The sequence below is a fragment of the Geotrypetes seraphini genome, chromosome 2, assembly GCF_902459505.1.
Source record: "Geotrypetes seraphini chromosome 2, aGeoSer1.1, whole genome shotgun sequence".
NCBI lineage: Eukaryota > Metazoa > Chordata > Amphibia > Gymnophiona > Dermophiidae > Geotrypetes > Geotrypetes seraphini.
The window spans coordinates 368305219-368331889 of NC_047085.1; the positions used below are offsets into that span (position 1 = coordinate 368305219).

Here is a 26671-nt window from a genome sequence, read left to right on the forward strand (position 1 = left end):
AACAGGGTAGATTCCCATCGCTTAAACCCCACTCAGAGGGCTGTTCCTGGTTACCCAGCAGTACTTAACTGCAGAACACCCCAAAGCTTAGCTGATCGGGGATTCTCTTACCGCGATCAGTTGATGGCAAGCCAGGTACTATTTAGATTTTTTATTTTGACAGTTCTGACAGGGTAGGACAATTGAGTAAGACAATTTAAAGGAAGATCCTACCACTGTAATTGTTACCCTACCAATTGTCCTATCCCACCAATTGCCGTAGACACATTTTTTATATGAGTATTATGAAGTAATGAAACTTACCTTCACAGCTTTCAACAGTACTAAGGCCACCTCCTCGGTTTATAGTCCAGCACATTTTAGTATAAATGCCAAGAAAATCCATTGTGCTTACATACATACGGTACCAACTGGCCAAGATCACCTGTGTAAAAAGCCAGATGTTTGAGGAACAAGCTAAAAATTTAAAGGACAGTGTCCTTCCCTAATGACATAAGGCTGCCTTCAAGATTTACCAATTTGTCTTTAAAATTAACAGATTGGTAGTCAAACATTTAGAGCAGGGGTGTCAAAGTCGATCCTCGAGGGCCGCAATCCAGTCAGGTTTTCAAGATTTCCCCAATGAATATGCATGAGATCTATGTGCATGCACTTCTTTCAATGCATATTCATTGGGGAAATTCTGAAAACCCGACTGGATTGCGGCCCTCGAGGACCGACTTCGACACCTGTGATTTAGAGGGCTGCATATTGTCCCACCTTACACCCGATCAAGCAGAGACTTTTAATGAACCTATTACGGCCTTGGAGGTACAGTGTTATTAAGAAGTTTAATACTTGTCATGTTCTAGGTCCCTATGGGTTTAAGTAGTAGCTATTTCAGTTATTCAATGAAAATTAGTGGTATATAAGTGAAGATTTTATACCAAGTCTTTCCAAATGGGGTTATGCATTGAACTCATTACCTTCATATCTGCATCTCCAGACTGACCTTAAAACCTTTCTTCTCAACAATGCCTTTTCCCAAGTTTGAGCTTTCCCTTTCCCGTCATGGGAGCTTGTAAAACAGAAAAGGGGGAGCAAGATGGATGGGATGAAAGATGTGTCTGAAGCTATCAATTACTGTAGCACCTTTTCTACCCACCCTCCATCAGTAGAACCTTTTTTCCCTTCCTCTTCTCTTCCTTGCACTATTTACTAGATGTGTAAGCCACTCAGACAATTTTCTGATTTGTGGGATAACAACTACTGCATAAACTTGAAAACTTAGGTTTAGGGTTGCAACCTAGCCTAGAAGTAACAAAGGTACTTCTTGACAGGGTCACAGGATATCATAGTGGCCAAAAAAGATTGGTAAGTGCTGTTTTACACAGTGGGTAGAAGGAAAGAAATTTTTGTTTGGGGATAATGAAGCCCATACTATAATAATTCCTAAGCAGGGTAAGGATCTGTTAAGACTTGAAATGTTGAAGCAAATTTCATTACTAAATGTGGATCATAAGATTTTGGTAAAATCTTGACTGAGTAGTTGACACTGTTCATTCTAAACTAAATACGTTAGCTTCAAGTAAGATTTGTCTGGGGCAGACATGGTGCTGAAACTCTGTCACATCTTGGAAGCATTACTCTGTTTGATTCTAAGATTCTGCCCTCTTTGCTTCTTAGTTCTGACCCCGAGAAAGCTTTCTTTACAATGGATTGGGTGTATCTGTTTAAGCTATTATACCAATTTGGGATTGGGGAATTGTTTTTCAAAGAAGTCCGTCTTCTTTTCTTGGCCACCAAGGTAGCAGTTCTGGTCAATGATGCCAAGACTAAGGACTTTTTGATGCAAAGGGATACAAGGTCTATGGCATCCCTTCTCACTATTGCTTTTCTTGCAAACACTGGAACCTTTGTTGTATAAAATTTGGACTCAGCCAGCGATATCAAGGGTTAAGACTGAGGCATGTAACTTTAAGACTGCAGCATTTACTGAAGATCTGTTGGTACAGCTCACGGATCCTGTTAACTCGTTGAACCAGCTCTTGGTGGAATTTGAACAATTTGGAAAGATTTTAGGCTTCAAATTAACCCCCTCTTCTACTAAACCGCGCTAGCGATTTTAGCACAGTGAACCACACTGAATGGTCTGCGCTGCTCCCGACACATAGAGTTCTTATGAGCGCCGGCAGCAGCGCGAGTCATTCAGTGCGGCTACCGGCGCTAAAACCACTAGTGCGGTTTACTAGAAGAGGGGGTAAATTTCAATAACCTGGAAAAATCATTGGGGAGAAGTGGGCAGAAAAGTATTTTTGTTATTTGGAAGCTAATCTGCTAGCTAAGCCATAGAACCTCTAAAGCTTTAATATACACCTCCTTTACTAAGAGAGATGGAACAGCACGTAGAGGAAATAGAGGGAGTTGCCACGTTCATGAGGAAGAAGGATAGCTGTTTTTAAAATGATTCTGCTCCACAAAATAGCCCTATATGATCCAACTCTTGTCAATAAATTTGATGAAGAGAGACCTGAAGAAGATTAACTCAATGCTTAATGCATTTTTATAGAGAAAAAAAAAAGGAGTATGTTATGGAGAAGGAGTATGGGGCAGCTGGACCTGGAAAATTATAATCTTGTGTGCCTGTTGTGTCACCTCAAAGATTAGATATTTGAATTTGGAAACTACAAGCCCCTTAAGTCTGAGCAGGCTTTGTGGTGCCTCTTTCTGGGATGTGAGAGGCTGATGTGCATGGATGGTGAGAAGGACCTTGGGGTGATAGTGTCTGAAGATCTAAAGGTGAAAAAACAGTGCGACAAGGCGTGGCTGTTGCCAGAAGGATGCTAGGCTGTATATAGAGAGAGGTGTGACCAGTAGAAGAAAGAAGGTGTTTATGCTCCTGTACAGGTCAATGATGAGGCCCCACTTGGAGTATTGTGTTCAATTTTGGAGGCCGTATCTGGTGAAGGACATAAAAAGACTTGAAGCAGTCCAGAGGAAGGCGATGAAAATGGTAGGAGGTTTGTACCACAAAACATATGAGGAGAGACTGGAAGCCCTGAATATGTATACATTAGAGGAAAGGAGGGATAGGGAAGATACGATTCAGACGTTCAAATACTTGGAAGATATTAATGTAGAACAAAATCTATTACGGAGAAAGGAAAATGGTAAAACCAGAGGGCATAATTTGAGGTTTACGGGTGATAGACTCAAGAGTAATGTTAGAAAATTCTTCTTTACGGAGAGAGTGGCTGATACCTGGTGACTTGCTGCTTTTTAGCTTGTTGATTCAGCCTATTATATCTTCCAAGTTGAGCAAGGTTTATTTCAGTTTCTCCATATTGTCATGTTTAAACACCATTAACATGGTAGCTCCCTTATATCTTCTTCAGCAAACACCAAAGCAAATAATTCATTTGGTCTCTCCACAATTTATTTATTTTTAGTATTTATATACCACTTATAGCCTAAGTGGTTTACATTCAGGTACTCAAGCATTTTTTCCAATCTGTCCCAGTGGGCTCACACTCTATCTAATGTACCTGGGGCAATGGGGAATTAAGTGACTTGATGATTTTTTGAACGAAACCCTGCCTGAGCTAAGTTCTTTTATTTTTTCATCTGAATATTCATTGTTATATATCACCAGGCAGGAGGGGGAGGGAGGCCAATGAGGTAGTTTCCCTTTCTAGTGTGGCTGATAAGCAGACTGCTGGCAGCACACGTGGATTTGAGGCCCCTCCTCTTAGCATAAGAACTGTATCACATTTAAGTTGGGAGTGGGCTAGTGTGTAGAACATTGAACACTGGTCTATAGTATAAGTTATAAAGTGTGCACAAAGAGGTATTAGTTTTAGTTAGAATTAAGTGACTTGCCCAGGGTCACAAGGAGCAGTGGGGGATTTGAACCCACAACCTCAGGGTGCTTAGGCTGTAGAACTAACCACTTTGCCACACTCCCCGCAATGGCTTTGTCCTCCCTGAGTGCCCATTATACTCCCTTGATGACCTAACATAATATACGAGGGTTCTTCAAAAAGTTTCCACAGTTTCATATTTTCATGGGAAATGGCTGGAGCAGGAGAAGTGGTAAGAGGGTGTGTTAGTAGAGAAAAAATGTATTGCAAAACGGTGATTATGCAGAAAAGTGATGCAATTTGCTTTTGAGATACAGATACTCGTCGACTTACGACCTATGCAAGTTACGACTGTTCTACTTTATGACGCTTTTCGACAGTTTCCCCCGACAGCTATTAGCAGCGCCAGTCTCCCACACTCCCAAGTCTTGCTAAGCAGCAGTAATATACGCAGTGGTGTTGCCCCACATGAGTTTGTGTCTTGTTGTTTTGGCAATTTTGTACCCTTAATATGTCTACCAAGAGGAAATTGTCTCTGTCTACTCCTCAGCCTGCCAAAAAGGAAAGAAAGGCCATTGATCTAGACACCAAAATGATGATAATAAAGCAGTATGAAGGAGGAAAGAAAGTGAATGCGATCACATGTGATATAAAGTTATCACACTCTACTGTGTTGACTATTATAAAGGACAAAAATAGAATTCGTGAAGCTGTGAAAGGTTCTGCACCTTTGTGGTCAACAGTGATTGCGAAGCAACAAACTGGGCCCATCCATGAAATCGGAGAAATTGTTAAACATTTGGATGGAAGATCAGATTCAAAAGCGAACGCCGTTAAGCCTCTTTACAGAACAGTCGAAGGCTTAAAGTCTGTTTTGGACTTTAAAGGAACACGCCGGAGAAAACTACAGTCAAGAATTTGTGGCAAGTACTGGTTGATTTAAGAGGTTTAAGAATAGATTCCAGTTGCATAATGTTCGAGTGACTGGAGAAGCAGCGAGTGCGGATGAGGAAGGAACTAGTAAGTTTGTCGATAGTTTAGACGAAATAATTAAGGATGAGAGTTCTCGCAGAGCAAATTTTTAATGTGGATGAAACAGGGTTATATTGGAAGCAGATGCCAGGACACACTTACATCCACAAAGAAGCCAAAAGCATGCCAGGATTTAAAGCACATCAGGTAGACTGACTCTGCTGCTTGGCGGGAATATCGCAGGGTTCAAGCTGAAGCCCTTATTAATTTACCATTCCGAAAATCCACGTGCATTTAAAAATGTGAAGAAGCACACTTTGCCAGTTTATTATAGATCAAGCGTAATCCTGGATGAACCAGGATTACGGCTTGATCTATTTGAGGATTGGTACAGTAATTGTTTCATTCATCAAGTGCGTGAGTATTGTTTGGAGAGAGGAATCCCCTTCAAAATTTTACTGTTGCTCGATAATGCGCCTGGACATCCACGTCACTTAGCTTATCTCTATCCTAATGTGAAAGTGTTTTTTTTTGCCCCCAAACACTACTCCACTTATTCAACTGAAGGACCAAGAGGCGATTGCTACATTAAAGGCAAACTATCTCAGAACCACTTTCGCCAAAGCCATAACTGCTATAGATGCCGACCCTGAATTATCACTAAGCGACTATTGGAAACAGTATAATATTCTTAAGTGTATAAAGAATCTTGCTACTGGCGTGGGACTCTGTGATGGAAAAGTGTATGAATGGCGTATGGAAGAAGTGTGTTAAGTGTTATGTGAATACTTTTGCTGGATTTAATAGTGAACAAGAACTTGATGAGATTCGTGAAGAAATAGTGAAGTTGTCAGAAGACCTTTCATTGGAATGCGAAATGTAATATGTCGAGGAGTTGCTAGACCGAGAATCAGGTGAACTTATGAATGAAGAGCTGATAGAATTAGAAGAAGAAAGAGTGACAGAAGAAAAAAAAACCCAAGAGAATTGGAGAAAGACAAAGAGGATGAGGCGCCACAACGAATGTTCACCACAAAGGGATTATCAGAAGGTTTTTCTCTACTGAATAAACTCCTTGCCCATTTTGAAAAAACATGGACCCAAACATTGAATGATTTGCAAGGACTGAACGGATGGCACGTGACATTTCGTCTTTATTGCAAAATTTATGAAGAAAAAAAAAAGCAAACAATTCAGACAAAACTCACTATGTTTATGAACAGAGCAAATCCTCCCATTACCCCGTCCGCAGCCTCGCCTGATGAAGGAGATATCGACAACCCACAGCCAAGCACCAGTGGTGCCAGGAATTAAATGTACAGTACCTGTACTGTATTTCTTATTTTTGTATGTTTTTCCACAACTGTACTGTAGTATGCTGCGTTTGACTTAGAAAATAAGAAAACGTTGATAACATATTACTTTAAGATGATTAAAATGATTAAAATATCATTACCCAGTCTAATATTCTTGCCTTAATTTAACATAGACCGACTTATATCCCTATCAACTTATGACCTGTCAGTTGGAACCAATTGCGGTCGTAAGTCGACGAGTACCTGTATTTAATAAATCATGTTTAAAAGATAAAAGTATGTAAACTTTTTAAAGATCCCTCACAGTAACATAATAAAATGATGGCAGATAAAGATCTGTAAAGACCATCTAGTCTGCCCAATAAGCCTACTAGAGTTGCATCTACTATGACCTTGTTTGGGGTTGTACCTGCTGCTCTGTGCAGGTTATATGCCTTTGTTTGCAATTGTAGCTGTCTCTCCTGATCTAGTGGTCCAGCTGAGTCCTTTACAAGTTTCCTGCTTGTCGTGCACCTTAAAGTTGCCTCTATTGCAAGCTTCTGTTCAAATTTTTGCCTTCCTCAACAATGTTTTGCATCTAACTTGTCAGTGCTTTTGATGTTCCTTTTTCCATTTTTGAAAGATTTGACTAAAATGGCCTTTTCATCTCCCCCTTTAATCATGCCAGCTGTTGTCTGGTGTTGCTTCCATCTTTTATAATATGTGAAATACATCTATCCAGACTTCCAAGATGATATTTTTAAACAATGTCCAAGCCAGATTTAATCTCTTTTACCTAGGCATTTGCTCCTTTTTAGTTTCCTGTTTTTAAACCATTTTCCTCATTTTGAAAGAGAAACGCTCGTGCAGTCAATTTTCTTAGCGTGTTTAGCTCAAAACTGATCATGCTATATATTGTCACGAGATCCCAACAAGGTTACCTCTCGCACCTAAGCCCTGCATTATACTAAGGACTAGTTCCAAAGTTAAGTTTTCCGCTTGTCAGCTCCTAAATCAGTTCTTCCATGAAGAAGTTATTTAGTTTATCTAGGAACTTTACCTTCCTAGCATTTCATGATAGCACATTTATCAAATCAGTAATGGGCAACTGAATCACCCATTATTAGAGCACTGGCACATTTGTTAACATTTCATTATCTGTCTGCTTATTCTGGTCAGAAAGAGATATATGCAGATAGGTGCATTAAAAGAAATTAATATTTTTAAAAGGATTTATTCTGCTTGTGCAATACTTTTTGTGGGCTGCTTCTGTGATAGCTTAAGCCTGCACTTTCTAATGCCCCTTGTCTCAGAATGTCTCCATATGTGATGCTGCAACCCTTAGCTTTCTCCTCAGGGGGATAAAATATATTATAAGTTCTAAATAAACTCCCCTCCTAAAATGTTGCAGTTGATTTTGTGATTCCAGATTTATTTCTGCCACTTTCTCACTCTTGACCTATTAAGTATAGGCGGTTAAGTGTTTTGCTGCAAATTGTCTTTCAAAGTTTGATCTCAAAAACAACCATTCTAAAATTTCCAGACATGATTTCAAGATAAAGAACATCTTTTCAATGCAACTTACCTCGGGATAAAGATTAAATCTCTTTAGAGTATTAATTACTAGTGGATACTCCGTTAGTCTGTCATTCATAATCATCCATATTCCACTGAAAAATGAAGGTGCTTCAACAATTGTTTTGAAGTACGAATAATAAAGCCCCTATAGTAAGAAACAAGAGAGATTGCTTTAAATTGCCTTCTTTGCCTGTGGAATTTTAATCTATTCAGTGTCAGATGATACTTGGATATCAGTGCTGAATATCCTGGTATGGACTAGCCATTAGATACTATCAAGGCAGACAGTGAATATCTGGATAATACCATTCAAAGTCCGGGTATAGCCTCAGTGAGCAGCACTTATCTGGAGCTTTTCCTACCTGTATAAGTGCCGCTGAATATCAGCCCAGAATTTTTAAATGTATAAGCGCATTACTCACTCTATCACATGAACACTTTAAGCAGCACACAACATAAAAACACACAAAAATATATCCAAATAACCCCCATGTTGAATATGCATTCAAAAATAAACAAAATCTCTAAATACTAACCAGCAATTGAATATTAAAAAAATCATTTAGAAATCACAAAAATAAACCTCCTCCTTCATAAAAATTATTTGAACTTAAAAAAAATACTTTTCCAAATAGCAGCTGCTATGCAGGTACATGCCCTATCTACAACTATTCAGCAGCAGGTGGCTTGGGGCAGAGCTAGAGTGGACCCAGGTATCACCGATATCCAGCACCAGTACCCAGATAATTATCCAAATAAATCTGGACAGCAAAACAGATATCTTAACTTACTCAGCTATTTGAGAACTGGAGCTGAATATTGGCTGATGACTGGATAACTTCTACTTGTTAGTCTATATCAGGGGAATCAAAGTCCATCCTCGAGGGCCGCAATCCAGTCAGGTTTTTAGGATTTCCCCAATGAATATGCATGAGATCTATTTGCATGCACTGCTTTCATTGTATGCTAATAGATCTCGTGCATATTCATTGGGGAAATCCTGAAAATTCGACTGGATTGCGGCCCTTGAGGAGGGACTTTGACACCCTTGGTCTATATCAAGATATCCAGCGATGATCTCCACGCAGCCTCAGCACTATCTAGAAAGCGCTGAGGCAGAGCGGCCTAGAGGTTAGAGCTACAGCCTCAACCTCAGCATCCTGAGGTTGTGGGTTCAAGTCCAGCGCTGCTCCTTGTGACCCTGGGCAAGTCACTTAATCCTCCACGACCTCAGGTATGTTAGATTGTGAGCCCACCAAGACAGAATGGGAAAAACGCTTGAATACCTGAATGTAAAACCGCTTAGATAACCTCCATTGATAGGTGGTATATAAATAACAAATAAACTTGGAATAAACATAAATGCTGTTGGTCAGGGTTTAAAAAATATATATATGCTGTCCACAACATTCGAATAATGACCCATCAAAAGATCAATCATCAGCCTAATAATCTTGGAAACTAATTCCCCAGAACTGTAGTACAGCTTGTAAATGTCATTCTTTGTCTTCATAATTTTAATCTATCTTATTGGAGGATCCTTCTGAAAGGCTTCCTTCAAATATCTCAAGGACTAGCCAGAATATAGAAACATCCTGGTCTGTAAATATGGCTGGCCTAGCTCATAACTTTAAAGATCAAGCAGCCCAAGTTAAATTGGGGCTTCAAAACGGATGTTTTTGAAAACCTCAAGAAAACAAGTAAACTGCAAAAGTTTTCCAATGTCTACTAGTAGCTCAGTAAGCACTATTCTTGGTTATGCAACTTGTTGTGAACAGAATGTAAGAATGTTCCAGAATTGTCTTTAAAATTTTAATTTACAACAGCAGTGTTTCAAGTGCCACCAAGACTGTTCTCCAGTTGCTCATATAAACGTTTTGGTAGTATCTTGTGATTAAAACAGCTACAAGCCTGGGAAATCATTCAAAACCCACTTCTTCCACTAATGCTCCCTGAGACTTGAGGTAATTCACTTCACCCCACCCCCCTCCCACCCACACACACACACACAAATACCTCAAACAAACTTAGGGCTTTATTTATTAAGCTGTGTTAATAATGTTCATTAACATATATTAATGCAATTTAAAGAACAATAAATTTATTTATTTATTTTAAAAGTTTCTATACCGTCTAATTCCTAGGTGGTTTACAAATGTGCATATACATTATAGCTAAAACAGCACAGGATAAGTACAAAACATCTAAAATTTTAATGCACAATGATTCCTTATAAAAAAAAGCATTGACAAACAATTGTGTTTTGAGGAGCTTCCTAAAAGTTCCTCTATTAGCGGATTTTTTCAACTACCCTACCAGTGAATTCCATAATGTCACTCCAGCATAACAGAAGGTCATTGCAGAAGTTTCAACATATTTTAGATTAACATTAGCTTTTAACAAATATTCTACTCTTAAAATACTCTGAGATTGTACCATACAAAAATTGATGACAAATCATTGCAGCCTTGTACTATACTCTAAATCAGGGGTGCCCACACTTTTTTGACTCGCGAGCTACTTTTAAAATGACCAAGTCAAAATGATCTACCAACAATAAAATTTAAAAAAAACACAACGCACACTGTACGCATAGAATTGTTAATTATCATTCCTATTCTGGGGTTTTTTCAAAGAGGTCAAAGCAGATGACTCTATGCACTGTCACCTCAGTAACAACCCCCCTCCCTTTTTACTAAACCACAATAGCAGTTTTTAGCGCAGGGAGCTGCGCTGAATGCCCAGCACTGCTCTCGACGCTCATAGGCTCCCTGCGCTAAAAACCACTATTGCGGTTTAATAAAAGGGGACCATATTGTAAAATATAGACAGCAGATATAAATTCAGACACATTTTGATCACTAAATTTAAAATAAAATCATTTTTCCTACCTTGTCTGGTGATTTCATGAGTCTCTGGTTGCACTTTCTTCTTCTGACTGTGCATCCAATCTTTCTTTCAGTCTGTATGCTTCCTCTCCTCCACATCTCATTCCCTCCCCCAACTTTTTCTTCCTCTCTCCCTAACCTTTCTTTCTTTCTCTCTCTCTTCATGCCCCCTTTCTTTTTTTCTGTTTCTCTTCTTTCCTTCTGTCTCCCTGCCTGCCCCCTTTCTTTCTTTCTCCCTCCCCTTCCCCAAGCCACTGCCATTGCCATCGGGGAACAGGACCCAAACCGCCACCAATGGATAACAGGCCCCAAAGCCGACGCCGACCCATGCTCCCCCTGCTTTGGGCCGACCAGCATTCCTCTCCCCGACGTCAATTCTGCCGTCGGAGAGGAAGTTCCGCCCAGCTAGGCAGTGATTGGCTGGCCCGAACTTCCTCTCCGATGGCAGAATTGACGTCGGGGAGAAGAAGACTGATCGGCCCGATAGATCGCCAAGGCAAAGTGAGTCCTGGGTGATCGACTCACTTTGCCTTGACGAGCTACCCGTCGATCACGATCGACCTATTGGGTACCCCTGCTCTAAATGCTACTGGCAACAATTTCTGAAGCCAAGGTGTAATGTGTGCATATTTTGGTGTTCCTGCAATCAATCTAGCAGGAAGTATGCAGCATGTTTACTAAAGGGCCTTAGGAACTGCAGTTCACATGGATTTTAGTACATGTTAACTACTAATGCTATTCTTTTGGGAAAAATATTTTATGAGGCTGTGAACTCATGTAGTCATTAGAATGTATTAACTAAGTCATTAGAATGCATTAGCTGCAAGATTTTAACAAGGGAGCAGTTAGTGACTCCAAATAGGAGGTACTAAGTGATCCAGCATTAACTGAGCTGTTTTCCCATCAAGTTTCAAGTTTAAAGTTTAATCGTGATTTGATATACTGCCTATCGTAATTCTAAGCAATTATATAAATAATTAAAATCAGGGGTTTCATATCAAAGATTACTTGATGACAAAGACAAGACGGACTAAACTTGGTACAGGAGGACTAGGAGTGAACTACAATAATGTATAGGAAAGGAGAGAAAACATAAAAGGATAAAACAATGGGAGAGGAAGTGTTTCATTCAGGCTGCCATTGTCAATTTAAGAAGGAGAATTAGGGAAAGAAGACAGATCATCGATTCAAATGCATTAACAAGGGTGCATTAACAGGATTATGTTTCCATACCACATCATGCCTTTCCTCAGAAAGATTCCCTAATGTGCATGCACTCATGCGGTAATTAACATTCTTTTTAGTAAACATATCCCTATGTGCTTAATATGAACTACACACCCAAACACGTTAAACACAGCTTGCTAAATATGATCATTAGATTCTAAACCTTCTCGGGCAAGGAACTACCAACTGTACCTAACTTTTCTGAAATCCCTTTGTTTTCTTTAGGATAAGACAATACTTTGAAAAAGCTCCAGCTTCCTCTCCCTCTGTGGAACATGTTCAACTATAAAGTTTCTAAAAGGGAGTAGTTCTTTAAAAGTACATACTGTTGCTGCAGATTTGACCATAACACGGATAGTGAGCAGTTTGACAGCGTTTTCAAACAGTGTCATTTGTATTCATTCCATTTTATACTAAGAACCTAAGAATCTGAGGCTATATTTGACCAAGGGTTCACAAAAAACTTTGGCTTTCCTCCAGCATGAAAGTTCTCTGGAATGGAAACTGGAACACAAACTTTGTGTGCCATCTACCAAAAAACCCATCCCATGTTTTTGCTAGGGAACTGGATGTGACTTTTGGGTACTCTGTTGCCTGAATTCAAAGCAAAGTCCTTACTAGTGATGATGGGAACGAGAGCAAAGAATAACACTTCTTCAGGGGTTAGAAATGCACATTGAATATCCTGTTTCAGCCCCTCAGGTCACATGAGGTGGCAGAGAGGGGATGAAAAATCCACTATATCCTAATACACATGACAGAAGCTCTATATGCTTCTGTCATCATAGGTTTACCTGAACACATGCATTTTATGCTCTTCCATTGTCCACCGATGAACTAAAATCATTACATTTATCTTGATGAGAAATTGACAGGACTTCTATCTTATCCAGGATATTTTTTATACTCGTACTGCTATGCTTCATGATTGACTGATACAATAAATGGAAGGATTAAGAACTGGTTGAAGACAGAAAACAGAGAGTAGGTTTAAATAGTCAATATTCTCAATGGAGAAGGGTAAATAGTGGAATTCCCGAAGGGGTCTGTGCTGGGACTACAGCTTTTTAACACATTTATCAATGATCTAGAGATGGGAATAATTAGTAAAATAATTAAACTTGCTGATGACACACAGTTGTTAATTGTCAAGAGGATCAAGAAAAATTGCAAGAGGACTTTGGGAGACTGGGAATGGCAGATGATGTGAGCAAGAGCAAATTGATGCATGTGGGAAAGAGGAACCCAAATTATAGCTAACATGATGCAAGGTTCCACATTAGGAGTCACTGCCCAGGAAAAGGATCCAGATATCACTGCTAAGGATATGTTGAAAACCTCAGTTCTGTGTGTGATGGCGACTAAGAAAGCAAATAGAATGTTAGGAATAATTATCAGAAAAGGAATGGAAAACAAAGATGAAAATGTTATATTGCCTTTGTCTTGCTCTATGGTATGGCCGTACCTCAATCTTCTCTATGATGAAAGGCTAAAGCAGCTAGGGCTCTTCAGCTTGGAGAAGAGATGGCTCAAGGGAAATATGATAGAGTTCTATATAAAATACTGAGTGGAGTGGAAAAGGTAATAGCTTCATTACAATCCCCCCTAATCCTAGTATTTTTAGAAAGAATAAACAAGCGATTCACATCTAAACTAAATTAAACTAAAACTTAGTTTGGTATACCGGGTCTTCAGCCAGAAAAGAGCTCAACTTGGTTAACAGTAACTAAAAATATACTTTTTGTTTTATAATCTTTATTCATTTTCTTTTGTTACAACAAGTGTTTCAAATATACTTATTAGAAACTTAAACATATACACTTGATAAAACACACTTATTATTATCAAGTTTAACATTTTTTAGAAAATTAATTTTATACAAAATTTATAATATTATGCAGTAAATCTAAATTTTTATAATTTCTTTTGAATATGTTAATCCCCCTTCCCTCCCTCCCATTCAATCAATAATATTTAAAAACAACTTTATTGTATATTCATTTAACATTGATATAGTGTGTAAAAATCAAAAATAAAGTCCCACCCTATTCCCCTCCAATCAAATTTCTATCTTGGGAAAAGTTAATCATTCATTGCAAAAATCTGTTAATGGTCTCCATATCTTTTGAAATTTATTAATATATCCTTTTTGTGTTGCTATAGTAAGTTCCATTTTATATATATGACAAACAGAATTCCACCAGAAAGTGTAATTTAACCTGTCGTGTCTTTTCCAATTAATTGTGATTTGTTGTATTGCTATTCCAGTTAAAATAAATAAAAGTTTATTATTACTTGATGATATTTGACTTTTTGTTCTCATTGTTGTTCCAAATAATATAGTATCATATGTCAAGGCTACTGGGTTTTCTAACATCCTATTTATTTGAGGCCAAATTGATTTCCAGAATGTTAAGATGAATGGACAGAAGAATAAAAGATGGTCTAATGTCCCAATTTCAACATGACAGTGCCAGCATCTATTAGATTTAGAGCTATCAATTCTATGTAAACGTGTAGGGGTCCATAAAGCTCTATGTAAAAGAAAAAACCAAGTTTGTCTCATAGATGCTGATACCGTACATTTTAACCTCCAAGACCAAAGTCGTGGCCATTGAGATGCACTAATTTGGTGCTTTATCTCAATGCTCCAAATGTCTCTAAGACCATTTTTAGGTTTTTTATTTATATATCCGGATATTAATTTATACCACTGTGCAGCTTCATGTCCTATTGAGTTTATCTGGAAACACAAGAATTCCAAGCTGTGATAATTAGTAAGATTTTTCCATTCAGGGAACCCTACCTGAATGGATTGCTTCAATTGCAACCATCTAAAATATTGTGTTTTATTAAGATCAAATTTATGTTGCAATTGTGAAAATTCCAGCATTTTACCATTTTTTATTATGTCGTCTAAAATACGAATATCTGCTGTCATCCAGTTTTTCCAGATTATTTTGAAACCGCCTATTTTGATCTTGGGGTTTAACCAAATTGTTTGAGTTGTTGATTTACTAATTGGAATAGGAGTTAGATTACTTATGTATCTTAAAGTTTTCCATGTATCCATGAATATTTTATGTTCTTTGTATAGCCTTGGCATCATGATACTAACTACATGACTAAGACGTAATGGAAACATAAGTCTCCATTCTAACCAGAACCAATCTGGAATATTTATAGTGGGCTCTGGGAGGATCCAATACATACCTTGACGTAAAATATAGGCTTGATGATACCTATAGAAGTTGGGAAAATTTACCCCTCCCTCCGCAATTGGTCTTTGTAATGACACTAAAGCAATTCTGGGATTTTTCCCAAGCCAAATAAACTTTGTCAATATTTTATTTAATTTTTTATAAAAAGAATTTTGGAAGAAAACTGGTATCATTCCCATTTGGTAACAGACTATAGGTAATATCATCATTTTAACAGTTTGTATTCTTCCCCACCAAGATAAGTGTAAAGGGTTCCATTGCTCACACATCTCTGTTATTTTTTGTAATAAATTTTTTTCATTAATTTTTATTGTATCATCTAAATTTTTTGTAATCCAAATTCCAAGATATTTAATTGCATCCTCTTTCCAAACAAAAGAGAATGATTTAAATAAACCTTTTGTACAATGTATATTTAATGGAAGTACTTCTGATTTGTTCCAGTTTATCTTATATCCTGAAAATTTTCCAAATTTTTCAATCAGTTCAAGTAAATGTGGAATGGTAGATTCTGGGTTCCTCAAATATAATAATAAATCATCAGCATAAGCTGATATTTTATATTCTTTATCTGAATGAGGTATACCTTGTATCTCCTTTACTTGTTGGATTGCTAATATTAAGGGTTCTAAAACAATATCAAATAATAAAGGAGACAAAGGACATCCTTGTCTGACTCCTCTTTGTAGATTAAATTTTTCTGAAAACGTATTATTAATGTATAATCTAGCAGAAGGGGAGTTATATATTGTTTGTATCATTTGTGTGAATCCAGGACCTATTCCAAACCAATTCAATGTCTGATACATAAATGTCCATTCTATTCTATCAAAAGCCTTTTCTGCATCTAAAGAAACAGCAAAAGTTGGCTCGTTCATTTTTTTTGTTAAGTATAACATATGGAAAGCTAATCTAGTGTTATGAGATGAATGTCTTTGAGCAACAAATCCTGTTTGAGACATACTTATAATATGGGGAAGAGCTTTAGCCAATCTTAACGCAAGTATTTTTGCTAATAATTTTCCATCTACATTTATTAAAGAAATTGGTCTGTAATTTGATACCAAAGTGGGATCTTTATTTGGCTTTGGTAAAACTATTGTTAATGATTCTGCCATAGTGCCTTTAGTACAACCTTGATTTAGTTGATATTGAAAAAGATTTAATAAATAGGGTAATAAAAAATTTTGAAATGTTTTATAAAATTCCACTGTGTAACCATCACCACCTGGAGCGGATCCAACTCTAAGGGATTTCAAAGCTGTTCCTAATTCTTTTAGTGATATTTGTTCTTCTAAACTTCGTTTTATATGTTCAGGAACTTTTGGACCCTTTAATAGTTTCAAGAATTCTAAACCTTCTTTTTCTTTATTTAAATAAGTCTCGGAAGAATAAAGAGATTTATAAAATTTTAAGAATTGTTTTAAGATTGGTTCAATTTTTGTTAGTGTATCACCTTTTTCATCTTTTATAGCAATTATTTTTGTTTTCTTTTTTTTCACTTTTAGGTAATTTGCTAATATTCTTCCCAACTTATTTGAGTTCCCATAATACAGTGCCTGCTGAGAAAATAAATCTTTTCTTATCATTTTTGATGATATTTCATTGTATTTACCTTTAAGTTTTATCAATTCTTGTTGTGTAGAATACTCCCATTTTTCTATAAGTTTTAATTCTAAATTTTTTATTTCTTTTTCTAAGTTAGTATATTGTTTTTTATTTTGTTTATTAAGATATGCCGAATAAGAAATAATTTGTCCTCTTATTGATGCTTTAAATGCATCCCATAATATTTCTCTAGAGATCTCATCTTTATCATTTATTTGGAAAAATTCTTTCATTTTTATTTGAAAGTTTTCGCAGAATATTGGATCAGCAAGCAATGTATTATCAAACTTCCATATTGGTCTATTTGTATTTTGATCTGTGATCTTAATTTCAATCCATACTCCACCATGATCAGATAAAATGATTGGATCAATGGCAGCTTTTGTTACTTGATGTGCTAGATGTTTTGATATAAATATATAATCTATTCTTGAAAAAGAATTGTGAACATGAGAACAGAATGAAAATTCCCGTCCATCAAAATGAAGTATACGCCAAATATCTATTAAATCACAAGTTTGTATTAAATTATCTAGGCCCATTGATTTCATATATCTACTTGGGTTTTTATCCAATATAGGATCCATAACAGCATTGAAATCCCCCGCTACTATTAGATTTGAAGTAGCCAGTGGTAAAATCAATTGTTGGAGAGTTTTAAAAAATTCATTTTGGTTCGAATTAGGGGCGTATATATTAAACAACGTCATGGTAGTATTTCCCATATTCATTTCCACAATTATCCATCTTCCATTAATATCTGCTGTCTTTAATTTGAATGTAGCAGTACATTTTTTATTTACCAGAATAGCAACACCTGCTTTTTTCTTTGTAGCTGGTGAGAAAAAACAATGTTTGACCCAACCTCCTTGTAGTTTACTAGATTCAATATTTGAGAGGTGGGTCTCTTGTATAAAGCATAAATCCGCATCTTGCCTTTTTAAAAATAATAGTGTTTTTTTCTTTTTTATCATATGATTTAGACCATTAACGTTTAAGGATATTATTTTAAGATCCATTTATGTATTTTTGATATATTTTTCTTAAAATTATGTGAATTATTTTCCTTAAAAATTTTTTTTTCCCGGTATTTAAAATATTTTAGAATATCTCCTTTTTCTTCTTTACCCCATTTTCTATTTTTTTTCCCCCTTCCCTTCCCTCCCTTCCCTCCCTTCCCTCCCCATTTTAATATGACCACTTGGATACGCATATTGAGGTTAGGTGTATATAACTCCTACAAGCTATTACAATATATAACTATATTTACTACCATTATTATTTATTTTATCTTTTTAATTTTATTTCCCTTTTTAGAGATGTTTTTATTTATTTTATTCTATTATAAATTCCCAATGTATAATTTATTTTTTGAGTTTATTATTATGTTTTGGTTTGTATTGTATAATAAAGTAAATGTTTTCTAACAGTGAATTCTAAGTGGTATCAAGAGATGTTTTCATTTTTAAATATTATATATGAATTAAATTTTTTCCCTATTCTTTAAGGAGATTATTACATATGACAACAATGTAAATCATAAGTACCGTTAGATATAAGATAATTCAAAATGATGAATAATTGTATTTAAAATATTATAACTTATATTTTTAAGGCTTAGGTATATGTTTGAAGGCAGTCATAAAGGATGAGCAGATATCTCCACAGTCCAACCTTCAGGAGATTATCTTTAATCTTTTCTTTTTAAAATAGTTATTAGTTGCTCTGTTAGAATATTAGATCAAAGAGTAGTAAACTATCATATCCAGAAGTGTAATCCCTCTCTTTACAAAAACCGTTGTGCGGCTTTTAGTATAAGATATAACATTTGCAGTTCAAATCATAGTTCCATGTTCTTCCAATTCTTTTCAGTTGATGTTGAAAGTTCTGTTTCTGTATCGAACTTTATATTTGTATTTCATATTTAATCTTCATGTTTTATTAATTTAATTATAAATATAAATATAAACACAAATATAGTATTCGATATTAAGTTCTTGTTTAAGAGGTCATTGGCTGTTCATATTGATCGAGGAAATCCTGAAGTTTTGTAGGATCTGAAAAGTTTTGAGTTTTGTTGGCTATGGTGATTTTCATTACTGCTGGATAAAGAAGGCCATATCTTGCCCCTAGAGCTCGTAATTGGGGTCTCATGTCTAGGAATTGTTTTCTTCTTGATGCAGTTTCTTTTGCAAAGTCAGGGACAATGTGGATTCTTGCATCCTGACATTTGAGGTTTTTGTTTTCTTTTGCGAGTTGGCAGATTTCTACTGCTTGTTGGTGTCTCAAAAGTTTAAATATTAAAGTTCTTGGTCTTGATTGAAGGTTTTTATTCCGTGTTGGTATTCTGTGTGCTCTTTCTATTTCTAATGCCGTTTTGAATTTTAAAGGTAGTATTTTAGGTAGAAATTGTTCCAGGAATGTTATAGGGTCATTTTTTTCTACCCCTTCTGGAATCCCGATGATCCTTAAATTATTTCTTCTTTCTCGATTTCGGTTGTCTTCCAAGTCTCTTTTAATTTCTTCAACTTCTTTCCATATTATTTTAGATTTTCTCATGTCTGTATTCAATTGTTCTGTATTGTTTTCTAGGTCATTTATTCTATTTTCAGTTATATCCACTCTTTTGGTGAGAAGTGCAGCATCTTCAATTGCTTTTTTTTAGTTTTTTATTGCTGTCTAATACTATTTCTTTAATTTGTCTCAACTCTTCCAAGACGTCGGGGCTTTCATCCGATGGCAACGGAACTTTTGAGGGTGTGTTATTTGGCTCTGGTTTTGATCTTTTATTGCTGCTAGCAATACCGGAACCACTTGCTTCTGAATCACATTTGTTTTGTTGTTTTTTAGATGTCATCTTTTGTTATTCTTCTCTTCTCTTTATCTCAGCTTATATTCACTGTCTCTTTGTATCAGTTTCAATATTTTGCCGCTTGTCTCTTTTCTTTTGAGTCTTCAATTTATGTTTTTACAATTTTGCTATATCAATTTTATAAAGAAAATAATGGTGAGTAATTTTCTTTCAGGATTTGTTTTTATCTTTTAAAATAGACAAAAATTTTTTCAGCCTTTCTCTTTTCTTAGTTATCTGTTTCAATCTTATATTTAGAACAGACTCAAGACTTTTATTTCAGTATTCTTAGAGCAACTGTCAATTATTTGTCTCGAGTTCTATTGCTGTGAGTAAAAAAAAAAAAAAAAAAATGTCAGTAGTCCTTCTCTCTATTTCTCCTCCTTCATGCCTTATCTCAGCCTCTATGAAGGCAATAACACTCAAATTAACAGCCTTTTCTTTTTTCCTTAGGTTTTCTTTTTTTTTAGATATGGCTGGTCAATCTTTTACAGGTTTATTTTACTAATTCTGTTATTCAGTTTGCATCAGCGCTGAAAAAGATTTTTCCGGCTCTCCTCTTATAAGCCCAATCGCAGCCCTTACCGAGGAGAGCAATACTCCGTCCAGTATTCTTGAAGTATATGTCTTTATCAGTTTTCAGCGCCTCTCAATTACCTCGATATTACTTTTCTTCAGGTTAAAAAAAAAAACCGTTAATCCTTTATTCTATAATCTTTCTCACAGCCCAAGCTTTTATATTTGAATCTTTTTCAATTTCAGCAGAGGAGATTTACTTTTATATTATATTTATATTAATCATTCACAGTGAAATAAAGTCATATATTCATAATTCTTCTTTCGAAATTGGCAGCGAGGAAATGGCTCCAAAAAACCGTTGCCAAGTATGTTCTACAGCAAATCTCGCTTCATCACCGGCAGAGGAGAGCCATTCAAAATAGCTTACCTCCACAGCATAACAGGCACTAATCTCCTCATATACCATTTACAAAGAAAATTTTTATCTTTGTTGCTAGGCAGCTCACCAGCAGTTTCAAACTCCGCCAATCTCCCGTTTTTTACACCTCACTTCTCAGGATACAAAAACGGCACTTTTACTTTCGATCTTTTCGTCTCTCAAACGCCTCTCCGTCTCAGCCTAGGAGGTAGACCTTAATCATCTCACCATCAAGATCATAGGAAATTACTTTTTTTTGTAGTAATCTCTGCAAAATAAGCTTTTTTTTACGGAGCTTCTCCTTCACCCAACCGTCAGCATTCGCGTCCAAGCCACGCCCCTAAAAATATACTTTAAAAAGTAACAATTAGAAAATATTAATATGACTAGTTTCCAAAGTGTTTGGCAAATAAAATAGTTTTAAAAATTTACAAAAAAGTTGAAAAGGACCAGGATCCCTTAAAATAGGAGGAAGTTTGTTCCATAGTTAAGAAAATTTGAAAACCAACAAGAAAATATTTCTTCACTCAATGTGGTAATTAAGTTCTGGAATTTGTTGAAGGAGAATGTGATGACAGCAGTTAACTTTAGTGAGTTAAGTGCCAAAGACTCATGATCAAGTCCTAGCAATTTGATGAATTACAGATCGATTTTGTGCTAGTCTGGTAAGGTCCTCCAGTGTCATTCCCATGACTATTTATAACATGTCCAGCCATCTGATTGCAGGTCGCCCTCTTTGCCTGGTTCCTTTGATCTTCCCAAACATAATGTCCTTCTCCAACGATCATTCTCTTCTGACAGTGTGACCAAAATAAGACAGTCATAAATTCATCAAGCAATTGTGGAAAGACAGGATGGGAACTGACTAAAAAAATCAAAAGTTGACCTAGGTCGATGATGACAAGGGACCAATACCAAACGTAGCAGCCAGAGCTCCTCTAGCAATTGTGGAAAGACAGGATGGGAATGGACTAAACAATCAAAAGTAGACCTAGGTCGATGACATCAAAAAAAATGACGACTAGCTACGGAAATGCAGGAAAGCCAAAATACTGCAGAAAAAATGAGAGTAAAACTGTTTAATGAAAATCAAATAAAAAGCCATGGTGAAAAATGCAAATAAACATGAAATGAAGATGGGCAAAAAGTAAAAAGTCCGAATAGGAAACTGAACGACAAACAGCCCTGCAGTAAAAAAATGAGAGGTGATATGAGAAGTGTAGCTATGAGATAAAAACAAAGGGCAATGTGTGTAAGATCATGAAGAAAGAAAAATATGTGAAAAACCAAACGGAATCAGTAAGGAGTCATATTATGGGGTCCTTTTATCAAGCTGAGATAGGGGTTTAACGTGCATAATACCGCACATTAAACTGCCTGCTGCACTAGCCGCTAACGGCTGTATTGAGCAGGCATTAGTGTTTTATCTGGCTGCGGGGGTTAGTGTGTGATGAAATGTCCGACGCCCTAACCCCACTAGCGCGGCTTGATAAAAGAACCCCAAACTGTGCCAAGGGTATGAAATGCATTAGGATTATGTCTTAGGCGATAACAAAACATCTTATAAAGACAAGCAGGAATGCTTCAAATGAATTAAAAGAAAAAACATAACATGAATTTAATAATGAACTGTAAACAATGTGATAATGTATCATCATAAGATATGTGAATTGAGATTATTATAAAACAAAAAATTATTTAAAGCAACTGGGGTACAAAACTTATCTCCCCCCTCCTTTTACAAAAGGATAGCGTGGCTTTTAGCGCCGGCCATGGCGGTAACAGCTAGGACACTCAGGAATTCTATGAGCGTCAGAACTGTTACAGCCGCTGCCGGCACTAAAAACCGTGCTAAGCTTTTATAAAAGGCAGGGGGGGGGGAATATAAAATGTATCTCGATTAATTATATAATATATTTTAAAAATTTCTTTAAAACTACTGCTTATAAAAACAATTTATAAAAACAAAAATATCAATGGGCAAAGAATAAGTTAAATAATTTATTCAAATCTATAAAAAATAAAATCATCTTATATAAAAAAGTGATACCAATATAAAAATAAAATAAAAGGTATAGACTTATCTATTAAAAAGGAATAAAATCTATTTCTAGGAGTCAAACCAATATAAATTCAAATAAAGGTGAAGGCATATCATTAAGCCAATGCTTTCCCCATCTGACTTTCGTGCTGTTGTAAAGGCAATGATCTTGTCGTGGCTGGACTATTGCAATGTCCTGTACCTGGGAATAACCAAAACCAGGTGCAGGGCATTGCAAGTGGTACAGAATGCCGAGGCTAGATTGATAACAGAAACGTCAAGATATGATCACATTACAACATATCTCCAACAATTGCATTGGTTGCCAGTTGTATTTAGAATCCAATACAAAGCAATTATGATTTGTCACCAATTTTTATATGGCACAATCCCGGAATTTTTCACGAGCAATATGTCTAGTTATCAACCAACAAGATCATTGCATTCTGAAAATTCTGCACTGTTGAAAGCACATGTTAATCTAAAATATGCTGAAACCAATGCAAAGACCTTTTCATTTGCAGGAGTGAAATTGTGGAATACCCTTGTAGGACAAATTTGGAAATGCAGTGATAGGAGATCATTCAGAAAATTGTTAAAAGCACAATTATTTGTGGATGCATTTCTCTAAACATTGATCTTTCTGTTGTAAGAATTGAATCCTTCTGTTTCTACTTGAATTAGTCTGTTTTAAGATTTTATGCATGTAACCATTTTAATACAAAATGGTATAGAAATTTTTAAAATAAATAAAACCAAACATTATAATATATTTTTTTAAAATATTTCCTGTTAATTTACCAATAGATAATTTCCAAAAGTAACTAATGTGAGATTACCATCCAAAAAAGGAACTAATGTAATTAAAACATTTAAGAACACACCCACCCCCTTTTATGAAGCTGCGTTAGGGTTTTTTATTGCCAGCTACAATGGTAAAAGCTCTGAAGCTCATAGAATTCCTTTGAGCGTCAGAGCTTTCACTGCAGTGGCCTGCTATATAAAAAAAAACCCCTAACATAATTTCATAAAAGAAAGGTGATATTTAAGGGGTCTTTTATTTACTATGGGGTCCTTTTACTAAGGCGTGTTAGTCATTTTAGCGTGCACTAAATATTAGTACGCGCTATATGCTAATGTGTCCATAGAATATAATGGACGCATTAGTATTTAGCACATCCTAAAACGACTAGCACGCCTTAGTAAAAGGACCTCTATGTGCAGCAGAGCCCATGGGAATAAAATGGGTCTTGTGGTAGAAAGCATGCATTAATCTTTAGTAAAAGACCCCCTTAATAAAGTACTTCAGATCTTATCCCACTGTACACAGTAGTTGTTAATTAAAAATAAAATGACATTTATTTTTTCATTACAATTGATACAAGAAAATGTTCTAACCATTTCAGTGCGAAAAGCCATTTCTCGCTCAAGTGCAGAAAGGTGAGAAAAATTACGATCATTTTCAAAGAGGCTCGATATGTGGCTCCTGTAAAATAAAGTCACAGATGAAAAGTAGTACATTTCAAGTGTTCAATTAACAGTTAATACTGACTAGGGGCTCCTTTTACAAAGGTACGCTAGCGTTTTTAACGCACGCACCGGATTAGCGCGTGCTAGCCAAAAAACTAACACCTGCTCAAGAGGAGGCGGTAGAAGCTAGCGTGCGTGGCATTTTGGCACGCGCAATTTTGCGCGTTAAGGCCCTAACGCACCTTTGTAAAAAGAGCCCTAGGTTTAGAACCCTGGGAGGTATCAGTATTTAATTCTAACTTTTGTTTATTGCCATACTGAATCAAATTTAAAAAAAAACAAACAAATCAACCCCCCCTCCCTTTTATGAAGCTGTATTGAACACCTGGAGATGGTTATTCAAAGTGGAAGTAATACAATATCTGTTGAGAGACTTAAAATGTTGGTGAGACCACACTTTGAGGCCTTGAAATTGTGGGAGGAATGACATAGGCAGTTTAGTTCTGATGATAGTAGTTTTTTGGATGATGATGTGAAAGGTTGGCATTCATCTTTGCAGGAAGCACTAGACATGGTGGCCCCAGAGAAGGAGATATGAAGGGAAGAGGGGTCTGAGGTTGATAACTGGCGAACAGCTCCCATGCTTCAGGCGAGACGGGAACTATGCCGATCGGAAGGAGATGGAGAAAGACGAAGGATATTAATATGAGAGTTATGAGTTGCATCTGTGGGAATACTTGAGCTCATGTGAAGATGAGAAAAGTAAATATTTTCAATCGAAAATTAAAACCACATTAATCTGCCTACGAGCGCTATACTCAACTGTTCAGAAACTGACTGAAAGAACAGGTACTGGAGTTAAGGTGAATGATTCTGATGTAGTTTAACATGCTGAGTTCCTGAATGTTAAATTACAAACTTTAGGTGAATTAATTGATGAGGATATAGTAAGAAGTGAAGGAATGGATTGTGAGAGAGAGGAGGATAAATGGCTAGAATTAATATCAGTACAAGAGAAAGAGTATCGTACAAACTATGACAGTTTCTAGGGCACATGTTGACCCTTGTTCATCAGGAATTTTACATCAGTTAGCAGACAAAATAGCACCAGTTTAATGCTTATGGTGAATAAGTCTTTACGGGTGATATTTTCCCTGAGTTTAAAGTAGCAATAGTTAGGCCTGTCTTGAAAAAGGAAGGATTGGATTTGGCTCAGATGTATAATTTCAGGCCAATTTTGGTATTACCATTTCTGGCAGTTTTATCACAATTAGTGGAGTTTATAGATTCAAATGATTGCTTAGAAAACAATCAATTTGGCTTTAGGGAAGCCCATAGCTTGGACACATTTTTGATATCTACTACAGTGTTCTCCCCAGAATTTTTTTTCCAGCCGGGTTGCATGAAAAAGTAGCTAGGTGGGGCAGAATGGGGAAATTTGGTGGTGGGGAAAATTAAATGTGTACTATTTTTATTAGTTAATTATTATTTTCCAATGCTCAATATGACTTCCTTTAAGGTTTGACACTTGTGCCAGAATATTTTTACTAAATTTAAGTATCCAATTCTAGAAGTGAATAATTAGATATATGTCCTCTTTTAAATGGTATAGAGCAGTGGTCTCAAACTCGCAGCCCAGGGGCCACAGGTACTATTTTGAGGCCCTCGGTATGTTTATCATAATCACAAAAGTAAAATAAAACAGTTTCTTGATCATATGTCTCTTTAGCTATAAATGACAATATTATTATTAAGACTTAGGGCCCTTTTAAAAAGCTGCGTTAGGGCTTTAACGCGTGGAATAGCGTGCGCTGAATTGCCGCAGGCGCTAAACCTTAACGCCATCATTGAGCTGGCGTTAGTTCTAGCTGTGTAGTGTGGGTTTAGCGCACGCTAAAATCCTGTATGTGCTAAAAACGCTAGCACATCTTAGTAAAAGGAGCCCTTAGCCCGGGGGTCGGCAACCTGCGGCTCCAGAGCTGCATGCGGCTCTTTTCCACCTTTGCTGCGGCTCCGGTAGTGTGTCACGCAGGCATGCAGCTTACAAGTCCGGCGTCGCGGCGGGAAATAGCCATGCTGAGCAGTGAGCTCAGCACATACACAGATGAAAGCCTTGCTTGCTGATTGGTCCGGCGGCCCCGCCCCGCCGCCGGACCAATCAGCAAGCAAGGCTTTCATCTGTGTAGTGCTGAGCTCACTGCTCAGCATGGCTATTTCCCGCCGCGACGCTGGACTTGTAAGGTGCACGCCTGAAAAAGAAATCATCCTGGCCGGGGTCGGTGTCATGCTCCGGAGATCTACAGCCTTCCTATCTCCCTCTCCCTTCTACCTGCTTCCGGCCACATCCCCTGCTCCGCGGCTCTCTTCGGCAACTCAGCAGCAGCGATCGACACAAGCTTCTGACGTCAGGGCCTACCCTCTGCGAGTCCCGCTTGTTTCAACTTCCTTTTTCCACAAAGGCGGGACTCGTAGAGGGAAGGCCTCGATGTCGGCAGCTTGTCTTGATCACTGCTGCTGACGAGTTGCTGAAGAGAGCCGCGGAGCAGGGGGGTGTTGCCAGGTGCAGGTAGAAGGGAGAGGGCCAGATGCAGGACTCGTGGGTGAGGGAGGAGAAGAGAGAGAGAAAGAGAGAGGGGAGGGAAACAAAAGGAAATATTTCATACTGGGCTGGGCTGGAGTGGAGGGAGGGTGGAAAGATTCTAGCTACAGGGTGCAGTAACAAAGGAAAAGGGGGGAAAACTGAA

General features: G+C 36.9%; 1 protein-coding gene and 1 long non-coding RNA gene across 4 annotated transcripts in view; both read right to left on the reverse strand.

The window, feature by feature from the left end:
- DPY19L1 (dpy-19 like C-mannosyltransferase 1) overlaps nt 1-26671 on the reverse strand; it is a 298312-nt gene that overhangs the window by 213336 nt on the left and 58305 nt on the right. For all 3 annotated transcript variants that reach the window (XM_033930604.1, XM_033930603.1, XM_033930602.1), the window contains 3 exons: nt 23856-23943; nt 7692-7829; nt 304-424 (listed from right to left, as the gene is read on the reverse strand). In XM_033930604.1, coding sequence (XP_033786495.1) covers nt 304-424; nt 7692-7829; nt 23856-23943 — 347 coding nt within the window. The remainder of the gene's footprint in view (nt 1-303; nt 425-7691; nt 7830-23855; nt 23944-26671) is intronic.
- Nucleotides 20031-20717, reverse strand: LOC117353960. Its single transcript, XR_004538075.1, has 2 exons — nt 20505-20717; nt 20031-20151 (listed from the first exon to the last, which is right to left on the reverse strand). It is a non-coding gene; the product is annotated as an uncharacterized LOC117353960 (long non-coding RNA).